This window comes from Bombina bombina, chromosome 4 (assembly GCF_027579735.1).
Source record: "Bombina bombina isolate aBomBom1 chromosome 4, aBomBom1.pri, whole genome shotgun sequence".
Classification (NCBI taxonomy): Eukaryota; Metazoa; Chordata; class Amphibia; order Anura; family Bombinatoridae; genus Bombina; species Bombina bombina.
Genome location: NC_069502.1, coordinates 1,160,761,864 through 1,160,789,811, shown reverse-complemented (window position 1 = coordinate 1,160,789,811; position 27,948 = coordinate 1,160,761,864). Strand labels below are relative to the sequence as shown.

The following is a 27,948-nucleotide window of genomic DNA, read 5'->3' as shown; positions in this document are numbered from 1 at the left end:
GTATGACACATTCTAACAAGACGATGTAATGCTGGAAGCTGTCATTTTCCCTATGGGATCCGGTAAGCCATGTTTATTAAGATAGTAAATAAGGGCTTCACAAGGGCTTATTAAGACTGTAGACTTTTTCTGGGCTAAATCGATTCATTATTAACACATATTTAGCCTTGAGGAATCATTTATTCTGGGTATTTTGATATGATTATATCGGCAGGCACTGTTTTTGACACCTTATTCTTTAGGGGCTTTCCCTAATCATAGTCAGAGCCTCATTTTCGCGCCGGTATGGCGCACTTGTTTTTGAGGACAGCATGGCATGCAGCTGCATGTGTGTGGAGCTCTGATACATAGAACAGTCTTTCTGAAGGCATCATTTGGTATCGTATTCCCCTTTGGGCTTGGTTGGGTCTCAGCAAAGCAGATTCCAGGGACTGTAAAGGGGTTAAATATAAAAACGGCTCCGGTTCCGTTATTTTAAGGGTTAAAGCTTCCAAATTTGGTGTGCAATACTTTTAAGGCTTTAAGACACTGTGGTGAAATTTTGGTGAATTTTGAACAATTCCTTCATACTTTTTCGCAATTGCAGTAATAAAGTGTGTTTAGTTTAAAATTTAAAGTGACAGTAACGGTTTTATTTTAAAACGTTTTTTGTGCTTTGTTATCAAGTTTATGCCTGTTTAACATGTCTGAACTACCAGATAGATTGTGTTCTGACTGTGGGGAAACCAAGGTTCCTTCTCATTTAACTATATGTATTTTATGTCATAAAAAAATTTAGTAAAAATGATGCCCAAGATGATTCCTCAAGTGAGGGGAGTAAGCATGGTACTGCATCATCCCCTCCTTCGTCTACACCAGTCTTGCCCATACAGGAGGCCCCTAGTACATCTAGTGCGCCAATACTCCTTACTATGCAACATTTAACGGCTGTAATGGATAATTCTATCAAAAACATTTTAGCCAATATGCCCGCTTATCAGCGAAAGCGCGACTGCTCTGTTTTAGAAAATTCTGTAGAGCATGAGAACGCTGATGATATGGTTTCTGAAGGGCCCCTACACCAGTCTGAGGGGGCCAGGGAGGTTTTGTCTGAGGGAGAAATTTCAGATTCAGGAAACATTTCTCAACAAGCTGAACCTGATGTGATTACTTTTAAATTTAAGTTGGAACATCTCCGCGCTCTGCTTAAGGAGGTGTTATCCAATTTGGATGATTGTGATTATCTGGTCATTCCAGAACCACTATGTAAAATGGAAAAGTTCTTAGAGGCCCCGGGGCCCCCCGAAGCTTTTCCTATATCCAAGCGGGTGGCGTACATTGTTAGTAAAGAATGGGACAGGCCCGGTATACCTTTAGTACCTCCCCCCATATTTATAAAATTGTTTTCCTATAGTCGACCCCAGAAAGGACTGATGGCAGACAGTCCCCAAGGTCGAGGGGGCGGTTTCTACTCTACACAAGCGCGCCACTATACCCATAGAAGATAGTTGTGCTTTCCAAGATCCTATGGATAAAAAAATAGAAGGTCTGCTAAAGATGTTTGTTCAGCAAGGTTCCCTTCTACAACCAATTGCATGCATTGTCCCTGTCACTGCAGCCGCGTGTTTCTAGTTTGATGAGCTAGGAAAGGCGATTATTAGTAATTCTTCTTCTTATGAGGAGATTATGGACAGAATTCGTGCTCTTAATTGGCTAATTCTTTCACCCTAGACGCCACCTTGCAATTGGCTAGGTTAGCGGCGAAAAAATTCTGGGTTTGCTATTGTGGCGCAGAGCGCTTTGGTTAAAATCTTGGGCAGCGGATGCGTCTTCCAAGAACAAATTGCTTGACATTCCTTTCAAGGGGAAAACACTCTTTGGCCCTGACTTGAAAGAGATTATCTCTGATGTCACTGGGGGCAAGGGCCACGCCCTTCCTCAGGATAGGTCTTTTCAAGACCAAAAATAAACCTAAGTTTCGTCCCTTTCGCAGAAACGGATCAGCCCCAAGGGCTACGTCCTCTAAGCAGGAAGGTAATACTTCTCAAGCCAATCCAGCCTGGAGACCTATGCAAGGCTGGAACAAAGGAAAGCAGGCCAGGAAACCTGCCACTGCTACCAAGACAGCATGAAATGCGGGCCCCCGATCCGGGACCGGATCTGGTGGGGGGCAGACTCTCTCTCTTCGCTCAGGCTGGGGCAAGAGATGTTCTGGATCCTTGGGCGCTAGAAATAGTCTCCCAAGGTTATTCTCTGGAGTTCAAGGGGCTTCCTCCAAGGGGGAGGTTCCACAGGTCTCAGTTGTCTTCAGACCACATAAGAAGACAGGCATTCTTACATTGGGTAGAAGACCTGCTAAAAATGGGAGTGATTCATCCTGTTCCATTAGGAGAACAAGGGATGGGGTTCTACTCCAATCTGTTCATAGTTCCCAAAAAAGAGGGAACGTTCAGACCAATCTTAGATCTCAAGATCTTGAACAAGTTTCTCAAGGTTCCATCGTTCAAGATGGAAACCATTCGAACACTTCTTCCTTCCATCCAGGAAGGTCAATTCATGACCAAGGTGGATTTCAAGGATGCGTATCTACATATTCCTATCCACAAGGAACATCATCGGTTCCTAAGGTTTGCATTCCTGGACAAGCATTTCCAGTTCGTGGCGTTTTCTTTCGGATTAGCCACTGCTCCTAGGATTTTCTCATAGGTACTAGGGTCCCTTCTGGCGGTGCTAAGACCAAGGGGCATTGCTGTAGTACCTTACTTGGACGACATTCTGATTCGAGCGTCGTCCCTTCCTCAAGTAAAGGCTCACACGGACATTGTCCTGGCCTTTCTCAGATCTCACGGATGGAAAGTGAACGTGGAAAAGAGTTCTCTATCTCCGTCAACGAGGGTTCCCTTCTTGGGAACTATAATAGACTCCTTAGAAATGAGGATTTTTCTGACAGAAGCCAGAAAAACAAAACTTCTAGACTCTTGTCGGATACTTCATTCCGTTCCTCTTCCTTCCATAGCGCAGTGCATGGAAGTGATAGGTTTGATGGTAGCGGCAATGGACATAGTTCCTTTTGTGCGCATTCATCTAAGACCATTACAACTGTTCATGCTCAGTCAGTGGAATGGGGACTATTCAGACTTGTCTCCGAAGATACAAGTAAATCAGAGGACCAGAGACTCTTTCCGTTGGTGGCTGTCCCTGGACAACCTGTCACAAGGGATGACCTTCCGCAGACCAGAGTGGGTCATTGTCACGACCGACGCCAGTCTGATGGGCTGGGGCGCGGTCTGGGGATCCCTGAAAGCTCAGGGTCTTTGGTCTCGGGTAGAATCTCTTCTACCGATAAATATTCTGGAACTGAGAGCGATATTCAATGCTCTCAAAGCTTGGCCTCAGTTAGCGAGGGCCAAGTTCATACATCAACCATCAGGGGGGAACAAGGAGTTCCCTAGCGATGGAAGAAGTGACCAAAATCATTCTATGGGCGGAGTCTCACTCCTGCCACCTGTCTGCTATCCACATCCCAGGAGTGGAAAATTGGGAAGCGGATTTTCTGAGTCGTCAGACATTGCATCCGGGGGAGTGGGAACTCCATCCGGAAATCTTTGCCCAAGTCACTCAACCGTGGGGCATTCCAGACATGGATCTGATGGCCTCTCGTCAGAACTTCAGAGTTCCTTACTACGGGTACAGATCCAGGGATCCCAAGGCGGCTCTAGTGGATGCACTAGTAGCACCTTGGACCTTCAAACTAGCTTATGTGTTCCCGCCGTTTCCTCTCATCCCCAGGCTGGTAGCCAGGATCAATCAGGAGAGGGCGTCGGTGATTTTGATAGCTCCTGCGTGGCCACGCAGGACTTGGTATGCAGATCTGGTGAATATGTCATCGGCTCCACCATGGAAGCTACCTTTGAGACGAGACCTTCTTGTTCTAGGTCCGTTCGACCCACTCCAGCTGTCTGCTTGGAGATTGAACGCTTGATCTTATCAAAGCGAGGGTTCTCAGATTCTGTTATTAATACTCTTGTTCAGGCCTGAAAGCCTGTAACCAGAAAAATTACCACATTATTTGGTATATCTGTTGGTGTGAATCTGCAGGATTCCCTTGGGACAAGGTTAAGATTCCTAAGAGTCTATCCTTCCTTCGAGAAGGATTGGAAAAAGGATTATCTGCAAGTTCCTTGATGGGACAGATTTCTGCCTTGTCTGTGTTACTTCACAAAAAGCTGGCAGCTGTGCCAGATGTTCTAGCCTTTGTTCAGGCTCTGGTTAGAATCAAGCCTGTTTACAAAATTTTGACTCCTCCTTGGAGTCTCAACCTAGTTCTTTCAGTTCTTCAGGGGGTTCCGTTTGAACCCTTACATTCCGTTGATATTAAGTTATTATCTTGGAAAGTTTTGTTTTTGGTTGCAATTTCTTCTGCTAGAAGAGTTTCAGAATTATCTGCTCTGCAGTGTTCTTCTCCTTATCTGGTGTTCCATGCAGATAAGGTGGTTTTGCGTACTAAACCTGGTTTTCTTCCAAAAGTTGTTTCTAACAAAAACATTAACCAGGAGATAGTTGTGCCTTCTTTGTGTCCTAATCCAGTTTCAAAGAAGGAACGTTTGTTGCACAACTTGGATGTAGTTCGTGCTCTCAAATTTTACTTAGCAGCTACTAAGGATTTCAGACAAACTTTGTCTTTGTTTGTTGTTTATTCTGGTAAACGGAGAGGTCAAAAAGCAACTTCTACCTCTCTCTCCTTCTGGATTAAAAGCATTATCCGATTGGCTTATGAGACTGCCGGACGGCAGTCTCCTGAAAGAATCACAGCTCACTCCACTAGGGCTGTGGCTTCCACATGGGCCTTCAAGAACGAGGCTTCTGTTGATCAGATATGTAAGGCAGCGACTTGGTCTTCACTGCACACTTTTTCTAAATTTTACAAATTTGATACTTTTGCTTCTTCTGAGGCTATTTTTGGGAGAAAGGTTTTGCAAGCCGTGGTGCCTTCCATTTAGGTGACCTGATTTGCTCCCTCCCTTCATCCGTGTCCTAAAGCTTTGGTATTGGTTCCCACAAGTAAGGATGACGCCGTGGACCGGACACACCTATGTTGGAGAAAACAGAATTTATGTTTACCTGATAAATTACTTTCTCCAACGGTGTGTCCGGTCCACGGCCCGCCCTGGTTTTTTTAATCAGGTCTGATAATTTATTTTCTTTAACTACAGTCACCACGGTAACATATGGTTTCTCCTATGCAAATATTCCTCCTTAACGTCGGTCGAATGACTGGGGTAGGCGGAGCCTAGGAGGGATCATGTGACCAGCTTTGCTGGGCTCTTTGCCATTTCCTGTTGGGGAAGAGAATATCCCACAAGTAAGGATGACGCCGTGGACCGGACACACCGTTGGAGAAAGTAATTTATCAGGTAAACATAAATTCTGTTTCTGCGGGTGACGGATCTGATCCAAATAAACTGGATTCAGACATTTCAAATTTTAAGTTTAAGCTGGAAAACCTCCGTGTATTACTAGGGGAGGTGTTAGCGGCTCTGAATGATTGTAACACAGTTGCAATCCCAGAGAAAATGTGTAGGTTGGATAAATATTTTGCGGTACCGACGAGTACTGACGTTTTTCCTATACCTAAGAGACTTACTGAAATTATTACTAAGGAGTGGGATAGACCCGGTGTGCCTTTCTCACCCCCTCCTATATTCAGAAAAATGTTTCCAATAGACGCCACCACACGGGACTTATGGCAAACGGTCCCTAAGGTGGAGGGAGCAGTTTCTACTTTAGCTAAGCGTACCACTATCCCGGTGGAGGATAGCTGTGCCTTTTCAGATCCAATGGATAAAAAGTTAGAGGGTTACCTTAAGAAAATGTTTGTTCAACAAGGTTTTATATTACAACCCCTTGCATGCATTGCGCCTGTCACGGCTGCGGCAGCATTTTGGTTTGAGTCTCTGGAAGAGACCCTTGACTCAGCGACATTAGATGAGATTTCACACAAGCTTAAAACCCTTAAGCTAGCTAATTCATTTATTTCTGATGCCGTAGTACATTTAACTAAACTTACGGCTAAGAATTCCGGATTCGCCATTCAGGCACGCAGAGCGTTGTGGCTAAAATCCTGGTCAGCTGATTTAACTTCTAAATCGAAATTACTTAACATACCTTTCAAGGGGCAGACTTTATTCGGGCCCGGTTTGAAAGAAATTATCGCTGATATTACGGGAGGTAAAGGCCATGCCCTGCCTCAAGACAGAGCCAAACCCAGGGCTAGACAGTCTAATTTTCGTGCCTTTCGTAACTTCAAGGCAGGAGCAGCTTCAACTTCCTCTGCTCCAAAACAGGAAGGAGCTGTTGCTCGCTACAGACAAGGCTGGAAACCTAACCAGGCCTGGAACAAGGGCAAGCAGGCCAGAAAACCTGCTGCTGCCCCTAAGACAGCATGAAGTGAGGGCCCCCAATCCGGAAACGGATCTAGTGGGGGGCAGACTCTCTCTCTTCGCCCAGGCTTGGGCAAGAGATGTCCAGGATCCCTGGGCGTTGGAGATCATATCTCAGGGATATCTTCTGGACTTCAAAGCTTCTCCTCCACAAGGGAGATTTCACCTTTCAAGGTTGTCAATAAACGAGATAAAGAAAGAGGCGTTTCTACGCTGTGTACAAGACCTTTTACTAATGGGAGTGATCCACCCAGTTCCGCGGTCGGAACACGGACAAGGGTTTTACTCAAATCTGTTTGTGGTTCCCAAAAAAGAGGGAACCTTCAGACCAATATTGGATTTAAAGATCCTAAACAAATTCCTAAGAGTTCCATCATTCAAGATGGAAACTATTCGGACAATCTTACCCATGATCCAAAGAGGTCAGTACATGACCACAGTGGATTTAAAGGATGCTTACCTTCACATACCGATTCACAGAGAGCATTACCGGTATCTGTTTGCCTTCCTAGACAGGCATTACCAGTTTGTAGCTCTTCCCTTCGGGTTGGCTACGGCTCCAAGAATCTTTACAAAGGTTCTGGGCTCTCTTCTGGCGGTACTAAGACCGCGAGGAATTTCGGTAGCTCCGTACCTAGACGACATTCTGATACAAGCGTCAAGCTTTCAAACTGCCAAGTCTCATACAGAGTTAGTACTGGCATTTCTAAGGTCGCATGGGTGGAAAGTGAACAAGGAGAAGAGTTCTCTCTTACCACTCACAAGAGTTCCCTTCTTGGGGACTCTTATAGATTCTGTAGAAATGAAAATTTACCTGACAGAGGGCAGGTTAACAAAGCTTCTAAATGCTTGCCGTGTCCTTCATACCATTCAACACCCGTCAGTGGCTCAATGCATGGAGGTAATCGGCTTAATGGTAGCGGCAATGGACATAGTTCCTTTTGCACGCCTGCACCTCAGACCGCTGCAATTGTGCATGCTAAGTCAGTGGAATGGGGATTACTCAGATTTATCCCCTACGCTGAATCTGGATCAAGAGACCAGAGATTCTCTTCTATGGTGGCTTTCTCGGCCACATCTGTCCAGGGGGATGCCCTTCAGCAGGCCAGACTGGACAATTGTAACTACAGACGCCAGCCTACTAGGTTGGGGCGCTGTCTGGAATTCCCTGAAGGCTCAGGGATCATGGACTCAAGAGGAGAGTCTCCTTCCAACAAACATTCTGGAATTGAGAGCAGTTCTCAATGCCCTTCTGGCTTGGCCTCAGTTAGCAACTCTGAGGTTCATCAGGTTTCAGTCGGACAACATCACGACTGTGGCTTACATCAACCATCAGGGAGGGACAAGAAGTTCCTTAGCGATGATGGAAGTATCAAAGATAATTCGCTGGGCAGAGTCTCACTCTTGCCACCTGTCAGCGATCCACATCCCAGGAGTGGAGAACTGGGAGGCGGATTTCCTAAGTCGCCAGACTTTTCATCCGGGGGAGTGGGAACTTCATCCGGAGGTCTTTACCCAAATACTTCGACGTTGGGGCAAACCAGATATGGATCTCATGGCGTCTCGCCGGAACGCCAAGCTTCCTCGTTACGGGTCCAGGGACCCGGGAGCGGTCCTGATAGATGCCTTGACAGCACCTTGGACCTTCAGGATGGCTTATGTGTTTCCACCCTTCCCGATGCTTCCTCGTTTGATTGCCAGGATCAAACAGGAGAAAGCATCAGTGATTCTAATAGCGCCTGCGTGGCCACGCAGGACCTGGTATGCAGATCTAGTGGACATGTCATCCTGTCCACCTTGGTCTCTGCCTCTGAGACAGGACCTTCTAATTCAGGGTCCTTTCAAACATCAAAATCTAATTTCTCTGAAGCTGACTGCATGGAAATTGAACGCTTAATTTTATCAAAGCGTGGATTTTCGGAGCCAGTAATTGATACCTTAATACAGGCTAGGAAACCTGTTACCAGGAAAATTTACCATAAGATATGGCGTAAATACTTACACTGGTGCGAATCCAAGGGTTACTCATGGAGTAAGGTTAGGATTCCTAGGATATTGTCTTTTCTACAAGAAGGTTTAGAAAAGGGTCTATCTGCAAGTTCTTTAAAGGGACAGATCTCAGCTCTGTCCATCCTTCTACACAAACGTCTGTCAGAAGTTCCAGACGTTCAGGCTTTTTGTCAGGCTTTGGCTAGAATTAAGCCTGTGTTTAAGTCTGTAGCTCCACCGTGGAGCTTAAACTTAGTTCTTAACGTTTTACAGGGTGTTCCGTTTGAACCCCTTCATTCCATTGATATCAAGCTGTTATCTTGGAAAGTTCTGTTTTTAATGGCTATTTCCTCGGCTCGTAGAGTCTCTGAGTTATCAGCCTTACATTGTGATTCTCCGTATCTGATTTTTCATTCAGATAAGGTAGTTCTGCGTACTAAACCTGGGTTCTTACCTAAGGTAGTCACTAACAAGAATATCAATCAAGAGATTGTTGTTCCATCATTGTGTCCTAACCCTTCTTCAAAGAAAGAACGACTTCTGCACAATCTAGATGTAGTCCGTGCCCTGAAATTTTATTTACAGGCAACTTAAGATTTTCGCCAAACTTCTTCCCTGTTTGTCGTTTATTCTGGACAGAGGAGAGGTCAAAAAGCATCTACTGCCTCTCTATCCTTTTGGCTTCGTAGCATAATACGCTTAGCCTATGAGACTGCTGGACAGCAACCTCCTGAAAGGATTACAGCTCATTCTACTAGAGCTGTGGCTTCCACTTGGGCCTTTAAGAACGAGGCCTCTGTTGAACAGATTTGCAAGGCTGCAACTTGGTCTTCTCTTCATACTTTTTCCAAATTTTACAAATTTGACACTTTTGCTTCTTCGGAGGCTGTTTTTGGGAGAAAGGTTCTTCAGGCAGTGGTTCCTTCCGTATAGAGATCCTGCCTGTCCCTCCCGTCATCCGTGTACTTAGCTTTGGTATTGGTATCCCATAAGTAATGATGACCCGTGGACTGACTACACTTAACAGGAGAAAACATAATTTATGCTTACCTGATAAATTCCTTTCTCCTGTAGTGTAGTCAGTCCACGGCCCGCCCTGTTTTTTAAAGCAGGTCTAAATTTTTAAATTATACTCCAGTCACCACTGCACCCTATAGTTTCTCCTTTCTCGTTTGGTTCTCGGTCGAATGACTGGGTGTGACGTAGAGGGGAGGAGCTATATAGCAGCTCTGCTTGGGTGATCCTCTTGCACTTCCTGTTGGGGAGGAGTTAATATCCCTTAAGTAATGATGACCCGTGGACTGACTACACTACAGGAGAAAGGAATTTATCAGGTAAGCATAAATTATGTTTTTACCTCTGTGATTACCTTGTATCTAGGAACCTTCTTCCAGCCCCCTGATCACATGACTGTGACTGTTTATTATCTATTGTCTTAAATTTAGCATTGGTTTGTGCTAAATCTTAAATAACCCCCTGTGTCTGAACACAGTGTTATCTATATGGCCCACGTGTACTTTCTGTCTCTTTGTGTTGAAAAGAGATGTAAAAAGCCTGTGATAAGAGGCAGCCCTCAAAGGCTTAGAAATTAGCATATGAGCCTACCTATGTTTAGTTTAAACTAAGAATACCAAGAGAAAAAAAGCAAATTTGATGATAAAAGTAAATTGGAAAGTTGATTAAAATTAAAAGTCCTATCTGAATAATGAAAGTTTAATTTATACTAGACTGTCCCTTTAAGGGAGGTTTACTTTACAGCAAATGGCAACAAATGAATGCATATTGCAATAATACTATACTTTCAATAATAAAACATTTTACTTGCTTTTAAAGGGACATGTAAGTCACTGGTTCAGGCAGAGCATGCAACTTTTCAAGACTTTTCGAATTCTATTAAGTTTACTTGATTCTCTTAAAGGGATATGAAAGTCAAAATTAAACTTTGTTATTCAGACAGAGCATGCAATTTAAGTGCCTTTTCTTTTTACCTATAACTAAACCTACTTTGTTCACTTGGTGTCCTTTGTTGAAAATCATACCTAGGTAGCTTTAGGAGCAGCATGCACTGGCCGTTAGCTAGTGATTGGTGGCTACACACACATGCCTCTTGTCATTGACTCAACAAATGTGTTTGGGTAGGTCCCAGTGGTGTTGCTATGGAGTGGGCATTAACTAACTGTTTAAAAGAACATAAAACCCCCAACATTTTCTTTGATTCAGATAGAACATACAATTATAAAGAACTTTCCAGTGTACTTCTATTATCAAATTTACTTTGTTTACTTGTTATCCTTTGTCAAAAAGCAGAACGGTAAGCTCAGGAGTTTGCACCTGTCTGCAATACTATATGGCAACATTTTTGCAACAGTGTTGTATATTAATAAGGGCACTAGATGGCAGCACTATTTCCTGTCATGTAGTACTGCAGACGTGCAAACTACCTATCTAGATATCTCTTCAACAAAGAATAACGAGATGAAGCAAACTTAATAATAGAAATAAATTGGAAACTATATTAAAATTGTATTTTCTATGTCAATCATGAAAGAAGAATTGGATTTCATGTTTACCTGTTTGCAAGGATTTAGCACACATAACATTGTATTATTATTATTACTTGAGTTTAACACATTATAGCATTTTATTTTTTGCACTTTGGTGTCCTTTTATGCCAGAAAATACTTCTGTTGTGTTCCTTAACTAATTTTTCTTTCCAGATATATTGTTTATGATATTGCGCAAGTCAACCTGAAGTACCTGCTAAAGCTAAAATTCAACTACAGAAGCTCTCTGTGGTGAACGCACTCACCTGTGAATATCAGGATATGCTGTAGATTGTCTTTAGAACTGACCTAACGTAATTACTTCCCGGACTGAATGCCCAGGAACCTTTTTGCTGACCACAGAAGATATAAATTCTGCACCCTCTACAAGTTTACATGAACAGTGTAAAATATGTGTATGCCGATGTCGGCTATATGAAACGTGCCACTTACGGCTGCTAAAAAGTGTCTCTTGAACTAGTAATGCAAGTGGCAATAGTTACACCAATGAGACAAATTGATCACAATTGCTTTAGAGATTATTGTACTGCCTACTTTGGTTCAAAATGTTCTTCCACACTTATCTCAGATGTTAAACATCATTTATTTTCAGGTAAAAAGAAAATAAAAGATTTCTTACCAGTTATACTTTATAACTATTTTTTACAAATTATTGACTGTTCAGTTTTTAGTTTTTTCTCTTTTTATAATTGACATATTTTATTCACTGGATTAGAAAATGAAGACTACATATTCTTTATGCTAGGCCTCAGTGGTTTACTCCGAACCCTCTGTGTTTGGAGCTTTGGTATATTGAACAGCCATAGGATGTGGAATGTTCCTTCGGGATCGCTTGTATTACTACTGTAGGTATAATGTTGAAATAAAGTAAATGCTCACAGTATTTTTATAGCTTCTCAACCATATGTTATGTTTGCATCATTTTAAGTGTATTCTAGTTCTACAAAACAAAATTATGAACAACTCCGTTAATATGGATGTGGGGAGAGATAAAGCTACAACACATGATTATATACATACTGTATTTCTTTCCAATGGTAGTGAGAGTCCACAAGACCGTACTCTTATGAATTACATCAGGAGGCGGCAAAGACACCCTACCAAAACTCTCAAATATCCCTCCTACTTCCCTTTCCCTCCCAGTAGTCCTTTGCTTCATCAAGGAGAGGGCAAGGATAGAGGTGTTCAGCAAAATTTCATTTTAAATTCATGACTAATCATTCTCAATTTCACTCATTGGAAAGTTCCCAGAAGGGACGGTATTGAAGAGTGAACTGCTGCAATATAAACCTTTCTTTCTAATGATACAGTGAGTCCACGGATCATCTATAATTACTATTGGCAATATCACTACTGGCCAGCAGGATGACGCAAAGAGCACCACAGCAAGGTTATTAAATAGCGACTCCCTTCCCTCCAACCCCAGTCATTCTCTCTGCCTACGTTAAGAGCAAGGAGGTGGTAAAGTTTAGGTGTCTGGAAGAACATTCTTCAATCAAGATTTTATTATTTTTCAGCAGTGCAAGTTTGTTCTGCTTTCTCCTGGGGTGTAGCCGTAGCCCATGTCAGTCTCTTCAGTAGAGCAGTGGTGGCTTTTAAGCAATTAGGAACTTGTGGGATATAATCCTCACTGCGCCTCCCAAGTAGTTAATACTGCCCTAACTTGAAAGCCTGAGTAAGATTACTCAGTCTTTGTCTTTTTTCCATAGGTCCATGTGAAGAAGCATGCCTCTCAAACATAGTGAGCAGCCCTGCTGCCTGGCAGATTACATTGAGATACGTGCTATTTTTATTTTTCTAAACCGTATAAGGAAAAATATGGCACTTTAATACTTTACTTGGATGGGACACCAGATACATTGCCCCTATTGAGTTAAGGGGATAATGTAAGGCAGTGTTTGCAGGCACTGGGGACGAGGAGACAGGCTTAGTTAGTATGTTCAGTCTAGAGGTGGTGTATTTTCACTTGCTCCCGGCGGATTTACTTCAGAGATATCAATCATACCCCCGGGAGGTTAGTTTTGTTATGCCCACAATAGGCGGGGCTACCTGAGGCGGCAAGGTTTCTGTTGTGCGCCTTTTCACTTCCTGTGTTCCGGAGGGGAGACATTCTGGTTGTGGCCTTGCAGTTTGTGTACTACGGTCGCCAGACATTGGGTGCAGCGCTCTGGATTGAGCCCGGAATTCATCTAACAATATTATCTCCGGTATCCAGCAGGGCAGGTAGGCACCTCAGCTAAGCTGAGGTGTAGAGGCTGTCCGGGGTGTTTGAGAACAACTTTTTCATGTTTTTGCATTAAAAAATAAAGCAGTTAGATTTTAAATTTAAAGGGACAGTAACATTTTTTTTTGTGAATTTCAGATTAAAATATAAGTATTTATTTCAAATTTGTTCAACTCTGGGTAAAGATGGATCAAGAGGCCCTGCAAAATGTTACTTGTTCTTTGTTTTGATGCTAACGTGGAACCACCAATCCCTTTCTGTTCCTCATGTATTGAGAGAACATTGAATTACAGGGATATACTTTTTGATTCTGAGCCAACATTGTCTAAGGCGGATGCTGTTCAGGGGTCTCCTGACAATGTTCAAGATATGCAGCAGCTTTCTCCTCAAGTGTCCCAAATTTTATCGTCCACACATGCAGTGCCCTGCGCTTCCTCTCAAACTTTGCCTGGAGTTACATTGCAAGACATTGCTACCCTCATGTCTTCTGCGGTATCTGATGCGTTGTCTGCTTTTCCCATGCTGCAGGGAAAGCGCAAGATGAAATCTATGGATTCAGTGAGTAAGGTTTCTGACACAGTAGTAGCTTTTCCAAAGGTTCCTTCCCAGAAATATGAGGATACTTCGGTAGCATCTGAGGGGGAAATCTCAGACGGTGTAATTCCTTCTTCTGATGCTGAAGTGGTATCATTCAGATTTAAGCTGGAACACCTCAGTTTGTTACTTAAAGGGACATTATACACATTTTTTTCTTTGCATAAATGTTTTGTAGATGATCTATTTATATATCCCATAAAGTTTTTTTGTTTTTTTTAATGTATAGTTTTGCTTATTTTTAAATAACATTGCTCTGATTTTCAGACTCCTAACCAAGCCCCAAAGTTTTATCAGAATACCGTCCGCTACCTTCTCCAGCTTGCTCCTGTTTGTGTAAAGGGTCTTTTCATATGCAAAAGAAGGGGGATGGGGGTGTCTTATTTCCCACTTGCAGTGGGCTTTCCAGCTACCTTTTCAACAGAGCTAAACAGAGAGCTTCTAAGTAAGTTTTTAAACAGTTTTATACTGGATTTTTATATCCGTATCTGTGCATCTTATTCTTTATAGTAGTGTCTCTTACATGCAGTTATATGAAAATGAGTCTATACTGTCCCTTTAAGGAGGTTTTGGCTACCTTGGACAACTCCGACACTACTGTCTTAGTCAATCCTAAGAAGTCTAGCAGGCTAAACAAGTATTTTGATGTACCTTCTATGGTGAAGGTTTTCCCTGTACCAGATCGGGCAACAGAGATTATTGCTAGGGAATGGGAGAGACCTGGTATCCCTTTTTCTCCATCCCCTATTTTTAAGAAGATGTTTCCTATTGCTGACTCTATCAAAGAGTCTAGCAGACTATTCCCAAGGTGGAAGGGGCCATTTCTACTTTGGCTAGGAGAACTACTATTCCAATAGAGGATAGTTGTTCCTTTAAGGATCCTATGGATAAGAAGTTGGAGGGGTTGCTCAAAAAGATGTATGTACACCAGGGTTTACAATGCAACCGGCGGTGTGTATTGCTACCGTCACTAGTGAGACAGCGTACTGGTTTGATGCGTTGTCTGATTCTATTCAGACAGACACTCCCCTTGAAGAGATCCAGGACAGGATCAAGGCCCTTAAGTTGGCCAATTCTTTTATTACAGGTGCTTCCCTGTTATCAAGCTCGGAGCACAGATTTCTGGTTTTGCTGTACTGGCCCGCAGAGCCTTATGTTTGAAATCTAGGACTGCGGATGTTTCGTCTAAGTCTAAGCTTTTGGCGATTCCCTACAAGGGTAAGACTTTGCTTGGGCCGCGCTTGGCGGAAATTATTTCTGACATTATGGGGGGAAAGGGTGATTTCCTCCCTCAGGATAAGAGGAATAAACAAGAGAGACGTCAGAGTAATTTTCGTTCCTTTTGAAACTTCAAAGGTAAGCCTTCCTATCCTTCTGCCAAGCAAGATCAGCCCAAACCTTCCTGGAGGACCAACCAGTCTTGGAACAAGGGGAAGCAATCTAAGAAGCCCGTTAATGACTCAAAGTCGGCATGAAGGGTCTGCCCCCGATCCGGGATCGGATCTTGTGGGGGGCAGACTGGGCGGTTGACATCGTTCCCCAAGGATACAGACTGGAGTTCAAGACTTTTCCTCCCAGGGGCAGGTTTCTGCTTTCAAGATTATCTGTAGACCAGATAAAGAGAGGCATTCTTACACTGTGTTCAAGACCTTTCCGCTCTGGGAGTGATAGTTCCTGTTCCAATGCAGGAACAGGGTCTGGGTTTTTATTCCAATTTGTTCGTGGTTTCCCAAAAAAGAGGGAACTTTCAGACCAATCTTGGATTTCAAGAGTCTAAATAAGTTCCTCAGAGTACCGTCCATCAAGATGGAAATTATTCGTTCCATTCTTCCCTTGGTTCAAAAGGGTCAATTCATGACGACAATTGTAGATTTAAAGGATGCGTACCTGCATGTTCCTATCCACAGGGATCATCACAAGTTTCTGAGGTTCGCCTTTCTAGACAAGCACTTTCAGTTTGTGGCTCTTCCATTCCGGCTTGCCACAGCTCCCAGAATTTTTTCAAAGGTTCTGGGATCCCTGTTGGATGTGCTCCGGTGGCGGGGCATTGCAGTGGCGCCTTATCTGGACAACATTCTGGTTCAGGCACCATCCTTTCAACAAGCGAACTCCCACACAGAGATATTGTTATCCTTTCTGCGTTCTCACAGATGGAAGTTGAATTTGGGAAAGAGTTCCTTAATTCCAGCTACAAGGGTAGTGTTCCTGGGAACCATAATAGATTCCCTATCAATGAAAATATTTCTGAGAGAGGTCAGAAAATCAAAGATCTTCTACTTAGATTTTCTGGACAGATAGCTCAGATAGCCGGACAGATAGCTCAGCATGCTAAGGCACTGTGGCTGAGCTCTGTAGCAACCCAAGGGTTGCAGGTTCGATCCCTGGAGAGGTCCACTCAGCCTTCCGAGGTCGATAAAATGAGCAGCGCCTTGAGACCCTTACGGGTGATTAGCCACGCTTTACAAGTACCCCATACATACATACATACTCTTGTCTGAGTCCTCTTCTCGGCCGTCAGTGGCTCAATGCTTAGAGGTGATCGGTTTGATGGTAGCCGCGTTTGCCCGTTTCCACCTCAGGCCTCTGCAGTAATGCATGCTCAAGCAATGGAATGGGGATTATGCGGACCTGTCTCCGTGAATTCTTCTAGATCAGGCGACAAGAGATTATCTTCCTTGGTGGCCGTCTCAAGATCATCTTTCCCAGGGAACCTGCTTCCGCAGACCCTCCTGGCTGATTGTGACAACGCAGAGCTGTCTGGGGCTCTCTAAAGGCTTAGGGGACATGGACTCGGGAGGAGTCTGTTCTCCCCATAAACATCCTAGAGCTGAGGGCAATTTTCAATGCTCGCCTGGCCTCAATTAGCGTCAGCCCGGTTTATCAGGTGGCTTGCATAAACCATCAGGAAGGAACTCGGAGTTCCTTGGCCATGACAGAGGTAGCCAAGGTTATTTGGTGGGCAGAGACCCACAACTGCTGTCTATTTGCAATCCACATTCCAGGAGTGGACAATTGGGAAGCAAATTTTCTGAGCAGACAGACTTTTCACCCGGGGGTGTGGGAACTCCATCCGGAGGTGTTTTCCATCTTGATTCTCAAATGGGGACAGCTGGAGTTGGATCTCATGGCATCTCGTCAGAATGCCAATCTCTCGAGGTCAAGGGATCCTCAGGCTGTACTGATAGATGCTCTGGCAGTCCCTTGGAATTTCAGTCTAGCATACCTATTTCCTCCGTTCGCTCTCCTTCGGTTCATTGCTCGAATCAAACAGGAGAGGGCGTCAGTGATCCTCATTGCACCGGCGTGGCCTCGCAGGATCTGGTATGCAGACTTAGTGGAGATGTCATATCTCCTACCTTGGAGACTCCCTCTGAGGAAAGACCTTCTACTTCAAGGGCCCTTCCTTCATCCAAATCTCGTTTCTCTGAAGAGGACTGCTTGGAGATTGAACGCTTAATTTTATCTAAGCAGGTATTTTCTGAGTCGGTCATTGAGACCATGATTCAGGCTCGTAAATCTGTTACCAGAAAGATTTACTACAAGATATGGCGTAAATATCTGTATTGGTGTGAATCCAGAGGCTACTCTTGGAGTAGAGTTCGGATTCTTAGAATTCTGTCCTTTCTCCAGGAGGGTTTGGAGAAGGGTTTATCGGCAAGTACCTTGAAGGGTCAAATATCTGCCTTGTCTATTTTGTTACATAAACGTTTGGCGGATGTACCAGACGTGCAATCATTCTGTCAGGCCTTGGTCAGAACCAAGCCTGTGTTCAAACCTTTTACTCCTCCTTGGATTCTTAACCTTGTAATTAAAGTTCTTCAGCAGGCTCCGTTTGAGCCTATGCATTCCTTAGATATTAAGTTATCTTTATTTCTTCTGCTCGTAGAGTCTAAGAGCTCTCGGCGTTGCAGTTTGAATCTCCTTACCATATTTTTCATTCGGGTAAGGTAGTTTTGCGTACTAATTTAGGGTTTATCCCTAAAGTGGTTTTGGATAGGAACATTAATCCTTTGTGTCCTAACCCATCTTCTCATAAGGAACGTCTGCTGCACAACCTAGACGTGGTGCGTGCATTGAAATTCTATCTACAGGCGACTAAGGATTTTTGCCAGTCTTCTGCTCTGTTTGTAGTTTTCTCTGGGAAGCGTTAGGGTTAGGGTAAGCTACGGCTACTTCACTTTCTTTGTGGCTGAGATATAATTTGTTTGGCCTATGAAACTGCTGAACAGCAGCCTCCTGAGAGAGTCACGGCTCATTCTACGAGGGCTGTTTCCTCTTCCTGGGGATTCAAAAATAAAGCTTCTGTGGAACAGACTTGCAAGGCTGCAAGTTGATCCTCTCTACACACTTTTTCAAAATTCGATAAATGTAATACTTTTGCTTCGGCTGAGGCTTCTTTTGGGAGAAAGGTTCTTCAAGCAGTTGTGCCTTCGGTTTAGGTTCCCTGTCTTGTCCCTCCTTTATCATCTGTGTCTTCTAGCTTGGGTATTGATTCCCAATAGTAATTATAGATGATCTGTGGACTCACCGTGTCATTAGAAAGAAAACAAAATTTCTTTCATGTAATTAGCAAGAGTCCATGAGCTAGTGACGTATGGGATATACATTCCTACCAGGAGGGGCAAAGTTTCCCAAACTTCAAAATGCCTATAAATACACCCCTCACCACACCCACAAATCAGTTTTACAAACTTTGCCTCCCTTGGAGGTGGTGAAGTAAGTTTGTGCTAGATTCTACGTTGATATGCGCTTCGCAGCAAGCTGGAGCCCGGTTTTCCTCTCAGTGTGCAGTGAATGTCAGAGGGATATGAAGAGAGTATTGCCTATTTGAATTCAATGATCTCCTTCTACGGGGTCTATTTCATAGGTTCTCTGTTATCGGTCGTAGAGATTCATCTCTTACCTCCCTTTTCAGATCAACGATATACTCTTATATATACCATTACCTCTACTGATTCTCGTTTCAGTACTGGTTTGGCTTTCTACTATATGTAGATGAGTGTCCTGGGGTAAGTAAGTCTTATTTTTTGTGACACTCTAAGCTATGGTTGGGCACTTTTATATAAAGTTCTAAATATATGTGTTTAAACATTTATTTGCCTTGATTCAGATTGTTCGATATTCCTTATTTCAGACAGTCAGTTTCATTATTTGGGATAATGCATATGAATTATTAAATTTTTCTTACCTTAAAATTTGACTTTTTTCCTGTGGGCTGTTAGGCTCATGGGGGCTGAAAATGCTTCATTTTATTGCGTCATTTTTGGCGCAAAATTTTTTTTTCTCATTTCCGGCGTCATACTTGTCGTCGGAAGTTGCGTCATGTTTTTGACGTTTTTGCGCCAAAAATGTCGGCGTCACCGGATGTGGCGTCATTTTGGCGCCAAAAGCATTTAGGCGCCAAATAATGTGGGCGTCTTTTTTGGCGCTAAAAAATATGGGCGTCTTTATTGTCTCCACATTATTTAAGTCTATCTGTTTATTTGCTTCTGGTTGCTAGAAGCTTGTTCATTGGCATTTTTTCCCATTCCTGAAACTGTCATTTAAGGAATTTGATCAATTTTGCTTTATATGTTGTTTTTTTGTATTACATATTGCAAGATGTCTCAGATTGACCCTGAATCAGAAGCTACTTCTGGAAAATCGCTGCCTGATGCTGGATCTACCAAAGTTAAGTGTATTTGCTGTAAGCTTGTGGTAACTGTTCCTCCGGCTGTTGTTTGTGATGAATGTCATGATAAACTTGCTAATTCAGATAACATTTCCTTTAGTAATGTTCCATTACCTGTTGCTGTTCCATCAACATCTAATACTCAGGGTGTTCCTGTTAATATAAGAGATTTTGTTTCTAAATCTATTAGGAAGGCTATGTCTGTTATTCCTCCTTCCAGTAAACGTAAAAGGTCTTTTAAAACTTCTCATTTTTCAGATGAATTTTTAAATGAACATCATCATTCTGATTCTGTTTCTGATGATGATTTGTCTGGTTCAGAGGATTCTGTTTCAGAGATTGACACTAATAAATCTTCATATTTATTTAAAATGGAATTTATTCGTTCTTTACTTAAAGAAGTCTTAATTGCATTAGAAATAGAGGAATCTGGTCCTCTTGTTACTAAATCTAAACGTTTAAACACAGTTTTTAAATCTCCTGAAGTTATTCCGGAGGTTTTTCCCATCCCTGATGCTATTTCTGAAGTAATTTCCAGGGAATGGAATAATCTGGGTAATTCATTTACTCCTTCTAAACGGTTTAAGAAATTATATCCTGTGCCATCTGACAGATTAGAGTTTTGGGACAAAATCCCTAAGGTTGATGGGGCTATCTCTACTCTTGCTAAACGTACTACTATTCCTACGGCAGATAGTACTTCCTTTAAGGATCCTTTAGATAGGAAAATTGAATCCTTTCTAAGAAAAGCATATTTATGTTCAGGTAATCTTCTTAGGCCTGCTATATCTTTGGCGGATGTTGCTGCAGCTTCAACTTTCTGGTTGGAGGCTTTAGCACAACAAGTAACAGATCATAATTCTCATAGCATTGTTAATCTTCTTCAACATGCTAATAACTTTATTTGTGATGCCATTTTTGACATCATTAGGGTTGATGTCAGGTATATGTCTTTAGCTATTTTAGCCAGAAGAGCTTTATGGCTTAAAACTTGGAATGCAGATATGTCTTCTAAGTCAACTTTGCTTTCCCTTTCTTTCCAAGGTAATAAATTGTTTGGTTCTCAGTTGGATTCTATTATTTCAACTGTTACTGGGGGGAAAGGAACTTTTTTTACCACAGGATAAAAAATCTAAAGGTAAATATAGGGCTGCTAATCGTTTTCGTTCCTTTCGTCACAATAAGGAACAAAAGCCTGATCCTTCCCCTACAGGAACAGTATCAGTTTGGAAACCATCTCCAGTCTGGAATAAATCCAAGCCTTTTAGAAAGCAAAAGCCAGCTCCCAAGTCCACATGAAGGTGCGGCCCTCATTCCAGCCCAGCTGGTAGGGGGCAGATTACGATTTGGATCAATTCGATTCACAGTCTTTGGATTCAGAACATTGTTTCACAAGGTTACAGAATAGGTTTCAAGATAAGGCCTCCTGCAAGAAGATTTTTTCTTTCTCGCGTCCCTTTAAATCCAGTGAAGGCTCAAGCGTTTCTGAAATGTGTTTCAGATCTAGAGTTGGCTGGAGTAATTATGCCAGTTCCAGTTTTGGAACAGGGTCTGGGGTTTTACTCAAATCTATTCATTGTACCAAAGAAGGAGAATTCCTTCAGACCAGTATTGGATCTAAAAATATTGAATCGTTATGTAAGAATACCAACATTCAAAATGGTAACTATAAGGATTATTCTGCCTTTTGTTCAGCAAGGGCATTATATGTCCACAATAGATTTACAGGATGCATATCTGCATATTCCGATTCATCCAGATCACTATCAGTTTCTGAGATTCTCTTTTCTAGACAAGCATTACCAGTTTGTGGCTCTGCCGTTTGGCCTAGCAACAGCTCCAAGGATTTTTACAAAGGTTCTCGGTGCCCTATTATCTGTAATCAGAGAGCAGGGTATTGTGGTATTTCCTTATTTGGACGATATCTTGGTACTTGCTTAGTCTTCACATTTAGCAAAATCTTATACGAATCGACTCGTATCGTTTCGTCAAGAACATGGTTGGAGGATCAATTTACCAAAGAGTTTGTTGATTCCTCAGACAAGGGTAACCTTTTTAGGTTTCCAAATAGATTCAGTGTCCATGACTTTGTCTGTGACGGACAAGAGACGTCTGAAATTGGTTTCAGCTTGTCGAAACCTTCAGTCTCAATCATTCCCTTCGGTAGCTTTATGCATGGAAATTCTAGGTCTTATGACTGCTGCATCGGACGCGATCCCCTTTGCTCGTTTTCACATGCGACCTCTTCAGCTCTGTATGCTGAACCAGTGGTGCAGGGATTATACAAAGATATCACAATTAATATCTTTAAAACCGAACGTACGATGCTCTCTGACGTGGTGGTTAGACCACCATCGTTTAGTTCAGGGGGCTTCTTTTGTTCTTCCGACCTGGACTGTAATCTCAACAGATGCAAGTCTGACAGGTTGGGGAGCTGTATGGGGGTCTCTGACAGCACAGGGGGTTTGGGAATCTCAGGAGGCGAGATTACCAATCAACATTTTGGAATGTGGCATATGTCAATCATCAAGGGGGGACTCACAGTACTCTAATTTCTGCGGTTCACATCCCAGGTGTAGACAATTGGGAAGCGGATTATCTCAGTCGCCAGACGTTACATCCGGGCGAATGGTCTCTTCACCCAGAGGTGTTTCTTCAGATTGTTCAAATCTGATGGCTTCTCATCTAAACAAGAAACTTCCCAGGTATCTGTCCAGATCCAGGGATCCTCAGGCGGAGGCAGTGGATGCGTTGTCACTTCCTTGGAAGTATCATCCTGCCTATATCTTTCCGCCTCTAGTTCTTCTTCCAAGAGTGATTTCCAAGATTCTAAAGGAGCGTTTGTTTGTTCTGCTGGTGGCTCCGGCATGGCCTCACAGGTTTTGGTATGCGGATCTTGTTCGGATGGCTACTTGCCAACCGTGGACTCTTCCGTTAAGACCAGACCTTCTATCGCAAGGCCCTTTTTTCCATCAGGATCTCAAATCCTTAAATTTGAAGGTATGGAGATTGAACGCTTGATTCTCAGTCATAGAGGTTTCTCTGACTCTGTAATTAATACTATGTTATAGGCTTGTAAAACTGTATCTAGGAAGATATATTATCGAGTCTGGAAGATTTACATTTCTTGGTGCTCTTCTCATCATTTTTCATGGCATTCTTTTAGAATTCCTTCAGGATGGTCTGGATAAAGGTTTGTCTGCAAGCTCTTTGAAAGGACAAATTTCTGCTCTTTCTGTGTTGTTTCACAGAAAGATTGCTAATCTTCCTGATATTCATTGTTTTGTTCAGGCTTTGGTTCGTATCAAACCTGTCATTAAGTCAATCTCTCCTCCTTGGAGTTTGAATTTGGTTCTGAGGGCTTTACAAGCTCCTCCGTTTGAACCTATGCATTCTTTGGACATTAAATTACTTTCTTGGAAAGTCTTGTTCCTTTTGGCCATCTCTTCTGCTAGAAGAGTTTCTGAGTTATCTGCTCTTTCTTGTGAATCTCCTTTTCTGATTTTTCATCAGGATAAGGCAGTGTTGCGAACTTCATTTAAATTTTTACCTAAACTTGTGAACTCTAACAACATTAGTAGAGAAATTGTGGTTCCTTCATTGTGTCCTAATCCTAAGAATTCTAAGGAAAGATCGTTGCATTCCTTGGATGTAGTTAGAGCTTTGAAATATTATGTTGAAGCTACTAAGGATTTCCGAAAGACTTCTAGTCTATTTGTTATCTTTTCCGGTTCTAGGAAAGGTCAGAAGACTTCTGCCATTTCTTTGGCATCTTGGTTAAAATCTTTGATTCATCATGCTTATGTCGAGTTGGGTAAAACTCCGCCTCAAAGGATTACAGCTCATTCTACTAGGTCAGTTTCTACTTCCTGGGCGTTTAGGAATGAAGCTTCGGTTGATCAGATTTGCAAAGCAGCCACTTGGTCTTCTTTGCATACTTTTACTAAATTCTACCATTTTGATGTGTTTTCTTCTTCTGAAGCAGTTTTTGGTAGAAAAGTACTTCAGGCAGCTGTTTCAGTTTGATTCTTCTGCTTATAATTTCAGTTTTCTTCTGTTATGTGCGATCAGTCCACGGGTCATCATTACTTCTGGGATATAACTCCTCCCCAACAGGAAATGCAAGAGGATTCACCCAGCAGAGCTGATATAGCTCCTCCCCTCTACGTCAGTCCCAGTCATTCTCTTGCACCCAACGACTAGATAGGATGTGTGAGAGGACTATGGTGATTATACTTAGTTTTTATGACTTCAATCAAAAGTTTGTTATTTTACAATAGCACCGGAGCGTGTTATTACTTCTCTGGCAGAGTTTGAAGAAGAATCTACCAGAGTTTTTTACTATGATTTTAACCGGAGTAGTTAAGATCATATAGCTGTTCTCGGCCATCTGAGGGAGGTAAAGGCTTCAGATCAGGGGACAGCGGGCAGATGAATCTGCATTGAGGTATGTAGCAGTTTTTATTTTCTGAATGGAATTGATGAAAAAATCCTGCTATACCGTTATAATGACATGTATGTATACACTTCAGTATTCTGGGAATGGTTTTTCACCGGAACTACTCTGTTAAAGGTCACTAATCCTTTTAATAAATATTGTCATGTTAAACGTTTTTGCTGGAATGTAGAATCGTTTACATTGCTGAGGTACTGAGTAAATAAATGTTTGGGCATTATTTTCCACTTGGCAGTTGTATGCTTTAAATTGTGACAGTTTCGTTTCTCCTCACTGCTGTGTGTGAGAGGGAGGGGCCGTTTTTGGCGCTCTTTTGCTACGCATCAAAAAATTCCAGTCAGCTACTATTATATTTCCTGCATGATCCGGTTCACTGACAGATCTCAGGGGTCTTCAAACTTCTTTGAAGGGAGGTACATTCTCTCAGCAGAGCTGTGAGAATTTTTATTGACTGTGAATAAAAACGTTACTCTTTTTATGTCAAATTTAGTTATTTACTAATGGGAACAAACCTTTGCTAAAAGTTGTGTTATTTTAAACTTGATGCTATAACTGTTTCAGTTCATTATCTCAACTGTCATTTAATCGTTTAAGTACCTCTTTGAGGCACAGTACGTTTTTGTTAAAAAAGATTATAACCAGGTTGCAAGTTATTGCTAGTGTGTTAAACATGTCTGACTCAGAGAATGATATCTGTGTCATTTGTTCCAATGCCAAGGTGGAGCCCAATAGAAATTTATGTACTAACTGTATTGATGCTACTTTAAATAAAAGTCAATCTGTACAATGTGAACAAATTTCACCAAACTGCGAGGGGAGAGTTATGCCGACTAACTCGCCTCACGCGGCAGTACCTGCATCTCCCGCCCGGGAGGTGCGTGATATTATGGCGCCTAATACATCTGGGCGGCCATTGCAGATAACATTACATGATATGGCTACTGTTATGACTGAAGTTTTGTCTAAATTACCAGAACTAAGAGGCAAGCGTGATCACTCTGGGGTGAGAACAGAGTGCGCTGACAATACTAGGGCCATGTCTGATACTGCGTCACAGCTTGCAGAGCATGAGGACGGAGAGCTTCATTCTGTGGGTGACGGTTCTGATCCAAACAGATTGGATTCAGATATTTCAAATTTTAAATTTAAATTGGAGAACCTCCGTGCATTACTAGGGGAGGTCTTAGCAGCTCTCAATGATTGTAACACCATTGCAATACCAGAGAAAATGTGTAGGTTGGATAAATACTTTGCGGTACCGGCGAGTACTGACGTTTTTCCTATACCTAAGAGATTAACTGAAATTGTTACTAAGGAGTGGGATAGACCCGGTGTGCCGTTCTCACCCCCTCCAATATTTAGAAAGATGTTTCCAATAGACGCCACTACTCGGGACTTATGGAAAACGGTCCCTAAGGTGGAGGGAGCAGTTTCTACTTTAGCTAAGCGTACCACTATCCCGGTGGAGGATAGCTGTGCTTTTTCAGATCCAATGGATAAAAAATTAGAGGGTTACCTTAAGAAAATGTTTGTTCAACAAGGTTTTATATTGCAACCCCTTGCATGTATCGCGCCGATTACGGCTGCGGCAGCATTTTGGATTGAGTCTCTGGAAGAGAACCTTAGTTCATCTACGCTAGACGACATTATGGACAGGCTTAGAGTCCTTAAACTAGCCAATTCATTCATTTCGGAGGCCGTAGTACATTTAACCAAACTTACGGCTAAGAACTCTGGATTCGCCATACAGGCACGTAGAGCACTGTGGCTAAAATCCTGGTCAGCTGATGTTACTTCTAAGTCTAAATTACTTAATATACCTTTCAAGGGGCAGTCTTTATTTGGGCCCGGGTTGAAAGAAATTATCGCTGACATTACAGGAGGTAAGGGCCACGCCCTACCTCAAGACAAAGCCAAAGCTAAGGCTAGACAGTCTAATTTTCGTCCCTTTCGGAATTTCAAACCTGGAGCAGCGTCAACCTCCACTGCACCAAAACAGGAAGGAGCTGTTGCTCGTTACAGGCAAGGCTGGAAACCTAACCAGTCCTGGAATAAGGGCAAACAGGCCAGGAAACCTGCTGCTGCCCCAAAGACAGCATGAACCGAGAGCCCCCGATCCGGGACCGGATCTAGTGGGGGGCAGACTTTCTCTCTTCGCTCAGGCCTGGGCAAGAGATGTTCAGGATCCCTGGGCGCTGGAGATCATATCTCAGGGATACCTTCTAGACTTCAAATTATCTCCCCCAAAAGGGAGATTTCATCTGTCAAGGTTGTCAACAAACCAGATAAAGAAAGAAGCGTTTCTACGCTGTGTACAAGATCTGTTATTAATGGGAGTGATCCATCCAGTTCCGCGGTCGGAACAAGGACAAGGGTTCTACTCAAACCTGTTTGTGGTTCCCAAAAAAGAGGGAACTTTCAGGCCAATCTTAGATTTAAAGATTCTAAACAAATTCCTAAGAGTTCCATCGTTCAAAATGGAAACTATTCGGACAATCTTACCTATGATCCAAAAGGGTCAGTACATGACCACAGTGGATTTAAAAGATGCTTACCTTCACATACCGATTCACAAAGATCATCAACGGTATCTACGGTTTGCCTTCCTAGACAGGCACTACCAGTTTGTAGCTCTTCCATTCGGATTGGCTACGGCCCCAAGAATCTTCACAAAGGTTCTGGGTGCCCTTCTGGCGGTACTAAGACCGCGAGGGATTTCGGTAGCTCCGTACCTAGACGACATTCTAATACAAGCTTCAAGCTTTCAAACTGCCAAGTCTCATACAGAGTTAGTTCTGGCATTTCTAAGGTCGCATGGATGGAAAGTGAACGAAAAGAAAAGTTCTCTTTTTCCTCTCACAAGAGTTCCATTCTTGGGGACTCTTATAGATTCTGTAGAAATGAAGATTTACCTGACAGAAGACAGGTTAACAAGGCTTCAGGATGCATGCCGTGTCCTTCATTCCATTCAACACCCGTCAGTAGCTCAATGCATGGAGGTGATTGGCTTAATGGTAGCGGCAATGGACATAGTACCTTTTGCACGCCTACACCTCAGACCGCTGCAATTGTGCATGCTAAGTCAGTGGAATGGGGATTACTCAGATTTGTCCCCTACCCTGAATCTGAATCAAGAGACCAGAAATTCTCTTCTATGGTGGCTTTATCGGCCACACCTGTCCAGGGGGATGCCATTCAGCAGGCCAGACTGGACAATCGTAACAACAGACGCCAGCCTGCTAGGTTGGGGCGCTGTCTGGAATTCTCTGAAGACTCAGGGATTATGGAATCAGGAGGAGAGTCTCCTTCCAATAAACATTCTGGAATTGAGGGCAGTCCTCAATGCCCTTCTAGCTTGGCCCCAATTAACAACTCAGGGGTTCATCAGGTTTCAGTCGGACAATATCACGACTGTAGCTTACATCAACCATCAGGGAGGGACAAGAAGCTCCCTAGCAATGATGGAAGTATCAAAGATAATTCGCTGGGCAGAGTCTCACTCTTGCCACCTGTCTGCAATCCACATCCCGGGAGTGGAGAACTGGGAGGCGGATTTCTTGAGTCGCCAGACTTTTCATCCGGGAGAGTGGGAACTTCATCCGGAGATTTTTGCCCAAATACTTCGACGTTGGGGCAAACCAGAGATAGATCTCATGGCGTCTCGCCAGAACGCCAAACTTCCTCACTACGGGTCCAGATCCAGGGATCCGGGAGCGGTTCTGATAGATGCTTTGACAGCACCTTGGAACTTCGGGATGGCTTATGTGTTTCCACCCTTCCCGCTGCTTCCTCGATTGATTGCGAAAATCAAACAAGAGAGAGCATCTGTGATTCTAATAGCGCCTGCATGGCCACGCAGGACTTGGTATGCAGATCTAGTGGACATGTCATCCTGTCCACCTTGGTCTCTACCTCTGAGACAGGACCTTCTGATACAGGGTCCATTCAAACATCAAAATCTAACTTCTCTGAAACTGACTGCTTGGAAATTGAACGCTTGATTTTATCAAAGCGTGGTTTTTCTGAGTCGG

At 42.9% G+C, this 27,948-nt stretch overlaps 1 protein-coding gene across 1 annotated transcript in view; it reads left to right on the top strand.

Moving 5' to 3' along the window:
* The window catches only part of PARP1 (poly(ADP-ribose) polymerase 1), a 161,093-nt gene extending 149,221 nt beyond the window's left edge, over positions 1-11,872 (top strand). The window contains exon 23 of the mRNA XM_053712623.1: positions 11,126-11,872. Within this exon, the coding sequence (XP_053568598.1) occupies positions 11,126-11,207 (82 nt within the window). The 3' untranslated portion in view covers positions 11,208-11,872. The remainder of the gene's footprint in view (positions 1-11,125) is intronic.
* Positions 11,873-27,948: the final 16,076 nt, after the last annotated feature.